Source organism: Nestor notabilis, unplaced genomic scaffold (assembly GCF_000696875.1).
Source record: "Nestor notabilis isolate BGI_N333 unplaced genomic scaffold, ASM69687v1 scaffold31215, whole genome shotgun sequence".
Taxonomy (NCBI): domain Eukaryota; kingdom Metazoa; phylum Chordata; class Aves; order Psittaciformes; family Psittacidae; genus Nestor; species Nestor notabilis.
In genome coordinates, this window is record NW_009929426.1 from 25,190 (window position 1) to 31,641 (window position 6,452).

The 6,452-nt window shown below is 42.5% G+C and overlaps 1 protein-coding gene across 1 annotated transcript in view; it reads right to left on the bottom strand.

Moving 5' to 3' along the window:
• The window catches only part of EFCAB5 (EF-hand calcium binding domain 5), a gene marked incomplete at its 3' end in the record, with an annotated part of 30,588 nt that extends 24,465 nt beyond the window's left edge, over positions 1–6,123 (bottom strand). Inside the window, exons 1-3 of the mRNA XM_010014963.1 lie at positions 5,630–6,123; positions 1,315–1,471; positions 745–808 (exon numbers count right to left, since the gene is read on the bottom strand). Of these exons, the coding sequence (XP_010013265.1) occupies positions 745–808; positions 1,315–1,471; positions 5,630–6,123 (715 nt within the window). The remainder of the gene's footprint in view (positions 1–744; positions 809–1,314; positions 1,472–5,629) is intronic.
• Between the last annotated feature and the right edge of the window lie 329 nt (positions 6,124–6,452).

Sequence of the window (6,452 nt, forward strand, 5' to 3'; positions counted from 1 at the left end):
CAGATCTGTTATTATTGATGATCACTACAGGCTCTTGATATAAAGGGCTGGCAGCAGCCTGTGTGCTGCCACTCCAATGTTCCTGGCTCTAGCTATTCAATGATCATTATTCAGGGAGGTCAAGTGTAAGCTATTTAAAGTGGAATTATGGAAACCTTCCTGTGCTGAGTGCTCTGGTACAGAGGCCTTTGTGCTGGGTGTCACTGGCATGCCTGAGACTGGCAAAGAGAAGAGCCAGACAAGAATGGGCTGTTCAGTAGAGCATTAGGCAAGCTCCAGCATCAACCCTGAAACCATACAAGGGAACAACACTGTCAGACTTTAATTTTTTTGATCCTACCTTTCCTCCACACCTCCTGGTATGCCAAGCTGTCCATGGGATTTCCAAGACCTCCCACGAGACAAACACTGTCTGATAGGGCAGGTGAAGGAGGAGGTTGTTACAGTGATTCTTAAAAACAGTGATAAGCACATGGCAATGTCTGGCTAATGAAGGATATAAGTGGATCTTTTTATCTCTCTGAAAGATTTTTTCCCAACTTCTTTCCATGCTTTTCAAGATCCTGTTAATGAACCACACAGTGATTCAGTCTCTTTCCAATCTGTCTGAAAATCTGTGGTTCATATCCTAACTACCCTTAGAGATCCTTCCTCTGTTATCAAATCCCTTTGCTGTTTGCTCACAGTTTGCATCAGAATTCAGACCACAGAAAGAGAACTAAAAGAGACACATCAAAAACTTACTTTTTCTCACATCTGTGGCTGTAGAAGCAATAACATCTGCGAAAGTCCTCAGGGCGCTCTGAACCTACAAATCAAGGTAAGAGTCAAAGGCCTGTTTCATGCAGACAACAACAGGCAATTACTAAAGTAAATCACCCAGAGTAATCAGTGTATGGGCTAGGCATGCTTCTTACCATGCATAGGTGGGCCCTGTTAAATGTAGACCTTGTCTATGTTGTGCTGTGTGTAACCACAGGACTGTTTCCTAGAGGGCTACTGTCACTTGTAAGAAAAACTCTTGTTCCAAAAGCTTATTACAGTTACTGCACATCTCATCTTTTCTGAGCTGCAGTATCAATTTGTATGAGTCACAGGGGTAGGAAGAAAATCCTTCCATGTGCTCAGGGGAATCAGGGCTCGGTAAGGCTAAGAGGTAGACAACAACCTACACCCTGACCTTAAGGGATGTCAGAGCCATTGCCCATCCTTATGCTCCATTCTGCCATGCCAGGGCAGATGGCACTATCACAAGCTTCCTTTTCCTCCTGGAACAATCATAGCAGTGTGTTAACAAGAATCTTTCCTAGTTACCAGTGCAATTGGTATTCTGCCACTGACATCCACTGTCCACTCTTTGAACTGAATTGCCAGCGCCTCCTTTCTCATCAATTTCACCTGACGCTTCATATTTTCTACTTCCTCCCTCTCCTTATGTTTGGTCTTTGTCTCAGCCTTCATCCTGGCCAGCCTGTAGGACATGGGAATATGGTTTAGAAAGATACCATTATAATCATATTTAAGATAGATTGTCTACCCTGAAGAACAAAAGGAAAAGTAATAACTTCTAACTGAAATTCTTGTCCTAGTTTTTGTCCAAAGAAACACTTGATGTTTGAGGCACAAAATTACTCGTGTGACTATTGAAACAGATATTAATAACCTGTGTTTTCAGCTCCAAGGAGGCAAGACTATTCATATTGACATGTATCATCTCCTGAAATCAAGTGTACCATAAATCTTAAGAAATAACCTGTGTCAGACGTGTGTGGAGAGAGCTTCTTGTAGAGCATATGGTAGACATTTAAAGGAAAATCATCTGTACAGCTCTCCTAGTTTGTGTAGTTTCAACAGTGATGATTTTTACCTTCACGCTTACAATGGCATTAATCGGTTATTGTGTAGATGTCCTTCACCTTCTAATTTTAGCAGGAGGAGAGGTGCCTAATTTTGCTACACTTGATTTACCAACAGAATTGCAGCAGTCTGCATTTGTCTCAAAGCCCAAGTACCGTTTCACATAAGCACTTCACACAATAAAGCAGTCTCACACAATAAAGTCCTTTCTGCCTTAGGACAGGGATAATACCTCAACCTCGCTGTCATTTTGAACACATTGTTTGCAAGCTTGGACTAAAAATACTTCCCTTTCTTCTTCCTTCTCTTTTCTTTCCTTGTCTAATCATCTAGCCATGTTTTTCCCAATCCTCCATTTTGCACAACAGAAGAACTGTGTCAATTGATCCTGCAGAACTGATCTGCTTTGGTTTTGACTCTCTTCATTTACAAAATGGAAAAAAAAGCCTTCAGGAAGTTCAAAATGCTTAAAGCCAAAGGATCAGTTCCTATGGGGAGAAGAGTTCCAGCTCATGGAGGCTGCTGGAACATCTCTGCATTGAGGCAGCTGCCCTGCTCACCTCTGTGGCACTCACTTACACCCTCTGTAATACTCGGAGTAAGGGGAATTGCTCCTCTATTGTACCTGAGAACACACGAGCACAGAAACTATATTTTAACTAAGGATTTCTGCTCCCTTCTTCCCCTGTGTTTCACACACTGTGAAAATGAGCTGATCCTGTCTCTGATCTCTTCTGTTGCTACAGGTCATCCTAGAAATGATAAACCACTGCTATTTTTAGAAAGGCCTGTTTGACACGTTACAACAACACACTTGGATCACAGTCAGTTTTATCACCATGTACTTGTTCTTCATGGCCACTTATCACAGAGGTTTCTTAATGAATAACTGGGTTCCTTCACCAGTCGTGGGCATTGCACAAGTGCTGGCTGAGACAATGCAGCCTCTGGCACTTTGATAGCAGGGGAAGGGGAAAACAATTTCCTATCTCCTGACTCCTTCATGGACACTGCAAAGAGGAGGTATGTAGCAGGTACCACACTAAATGGACTAACACATTTTCCTCCAATGTATTTTACAGACAGAGAAAACCAGACCATTTCTAGATGCAGCTCCTCCTCCAGAGTGGTCTGCAAGCTGAAGGCAGGGCTAAGGCTGTGCTGGGAGTTGTCCAGGTGCTATGGTGATTAATTTGGGCAGTGCCCAGCACAAGTTTCATTGAGTACTGCACCTGCACTGGGCTGCAGTTCTGCATTTACTGCTAGGGTCCTAAAACACCAAATTGCTGCATCCCCTGCCCTAGTGTCCCTGGTGTGGGAAAAGATGTTCCCCCTCCTTAGACAATAACAGCAAATCAAGCTGTAACAGTGCTGGGCACTCGCTTCAACATGAGCTCATTTCAGGATTAGACATTTCCAGAAGGATGAGATGGCAGCGAGGGTGACTTCTCCCTGCAGAATGAAACATGTTTCTTCAGGAAGACAGCCGCCTAACTCCCACACAGGGATGGTGACTCAGACTGAAGGACTCCCATCCCTGGACAAATAAAGTCTCTGATTCAGGTATCAGTCCATTTGGATGTGGAATTTCTCCCATCTGTTCTGCTGTCTGATGGCAGTTAAGGAGAGACTGGAGGAAGCCAGAGAGAGCTCAGTGAGGGCGGGTGAGCTTTAGACAGGAACCAGTGGTGAGATCCTGCCTTTCCTGAAGGTCATGTCAAGGCTCCCAGGAGCTGCACTGGGGCCAGAATTTTACTCTTCATCTTCCTGCTGCTGATGTGAGAGATCCTGAGCACAGACCAGCATCTCCTGACAGTAAAATCCTCCGTGCTGCTGGGGTTTAAGAATCCGATGCAAATCCCACAATAGAGCCATCACAAATATGTAAATCCTGAGCTGCTGTGAATGCAAATCCCATGATACTACTACCAGCTGATATGCAAAACCTGCTGTGGCTACATAACCCCCCATGGCAGTGCTGTCTATGGAAAGATTTATTTTTACAAGCTTTGATAGTCACTTCCTTTGCATCAACTCTGATAGCTACAAATTGAGAACCTGTCTCCAAGTGTAAACATGGATTTAACAGCCAAGACCAAGATAACGTGTCACCAGTAGCCAACACTTTGCATTCTACAGGAAAACCTGAGCTCTCCAGAAATAAGCAATGATTCACGATGAAAGCCAAGAATATTTTAGCAGGAAAAAAACCAAACCAAAACACAAAACCAAGAACAACCCCAAAATCAAACCAAAACCCAACCCAAAATGAAAGGAAATGTTATGTATTTTAATTCCATTTCTTTTGTAAAATGAAAGTGAGACATAGTTCTGAGGTTCCTGCATCCAGGTGTCCCTCTGTGAAGAAACAGGAATGGTGAAACAGTCCCCCCAGAAAAGGTGTTGGCAAGGCTGGCATCCTCAGCATCTCCAAGAACAGTGTGTGCTTGAGTGAAAGCTCACTGAAAAAGCAGATACTTCCCCAGATCATTTGTTTCAGTGGACCAGCATGTAAAAAATAGAAAATATAATTGAAAACCTTTTCCCACCTGTGGTTGTGCTCCTGTGTGTCTGCTTATGAAATAAAACCCAAAAAGCTGAGCTCTTACACACTGACCACGATCAGCCATTCACAATTATTTCTATCCATGGGGGAAAAGGAGGTGATTGTATAAAACTCACTTATCACACAGCTTTGGCTGTATCCACATGTTCCTATGAACTGTAACAGTATGTGGACTAGAAATGCAGAGAGATAGAAGCTCGGAGCAGTAGAGAGAGATTTAACATGTTCTTTTATTCATTTTAATACTGGGAACTTCAATTATCTTCATTTAGAGTTTGTGTACGAGACATGTCAACATTTCACTTCCCTAATTCCCGACACTGAAACCTTGAAACCAATTTTCAAGCTGTACATACTATTTATGCAAATAGAAGAGACAGTCATTCAAACAGAAGTCATTATTCCACAAGCCCAGATACAGAATAAAGTCATCTGGTAGTGAATGAGTAATTTTGCCATCATTCACCATCACCTCTGGATCATCTGCAAACACAAATGTTCGCTGCTGTATTTGTCTGAATAAAGCAATGACGATGAAAGCATTATTGCTCACCTAATGCACTCCCATTCTAACCACAGCATATTGTAAGACGCCATGGAACCCCCTGCCAATATTCGTTAAACATCATAGTAAAGCAAGCAGCCTAGAATGCACCCCAGAAGTAAGCAACATAATAAAATACAAAAAAGAATCTGAAAGGAAAGGTTAAGTAAAAATCCCAGGAAAAGGAGTTTCTACCATGTGCCAGGACAACATTGCTGTTGGTTTGGTCAAGAGAAATCATACTGGAGGAGGGGAAGAAGGTTCTCTTTGTATTAAGTTTGGAAGAATAACAAAGAAATGATCTGAAGAGTCCATGGACCTTTGATACCAACACCTGTCCTAAAGAACTGCTATCACCAACCTAGACCAGTTCAAAAGCGATTTGCATTCCACATACATAATTAAGATAGAGTCTAAAGAGGAATTATGTATTTGTGAAGGGCAGAAAATTGCCTTAAACAGGAATAACTAGTGTCTCATTTTGTGTGAAATGTTCTGGCATTTGTGCTGCCTCTCAGGTTTTTGTGTTTGACAACTGCCATTGCTGGCACTGGACTCCACAAGGTTCATTTTGTTCTACTCTTTGCCAGCCAGGCTGCAGTAACACCACTGCAAGACACCAGCTCTGCCTGTGTGATCAGCCACACTTTCAGCTCTCTCACCTCTCTGATGCTGTACCAGGCATCTCAGATCTTAGCTCCTCTGTGACCACCTTCAATCCTCTCAGGTACGGGCCTGGTTTTGTAGGAATGCCATACTGGGGGTTATGTCTCATCAGATATTCTCCAAGGAAAATAAAGGGATTGAATTGGGTTGGCTCTTCTGCTGCAAGCACATTCTTTCTTTCCACTTCCATTAACAGCTTTTCAATTCCTGGGATTAATGTAGGTAGGAGTTTTTCAAGCAAATAGATGCGAGTATCTAGTGACACTTTCTCATCATTGAACCACTCTCTGGACAGCAAGTCACAGGGTTCTCTCTTATTTACCTTTTCTTCTTTTACCTTTTGTTCATGAACCATCTTCACTTTTGTCTCCTGCAGACTCAGACACCTCTGCTGTACCTTTTTATAAAAGCACTCTTTCCACAGAGCATAAATACTAAGACATGGCAGCTCATCATTCCCCTGATTTCTCTTCATTCCTGTGGCAGTCATATTCTCACCTCCAGGCTTGGGATGTTGCAGACCTGCAGTTTGGGCTGCTGCTGGCTGAGCAGCCATCCTTCAGCAGCTGTGACACAGAACAGAAGCAGCAGGTTATACAATGCCAAAAGATGCAGCAGCGTCCTAAAAGATGAGTCTATTGTTAGGAATTGAGTAATATTCTTTTTCTACATTCCTTTTCATTCTGTTACTGCTGCTTTGTACTCTTAAATAAATGCAGCCCCTTCACTTCAAAGATCATTAAATGATTTATAAAGATTAATTATGTATCACAACAACCCTTGGAGACAGAGCAACTAAATAAGTGTGTTCCTTTCTTA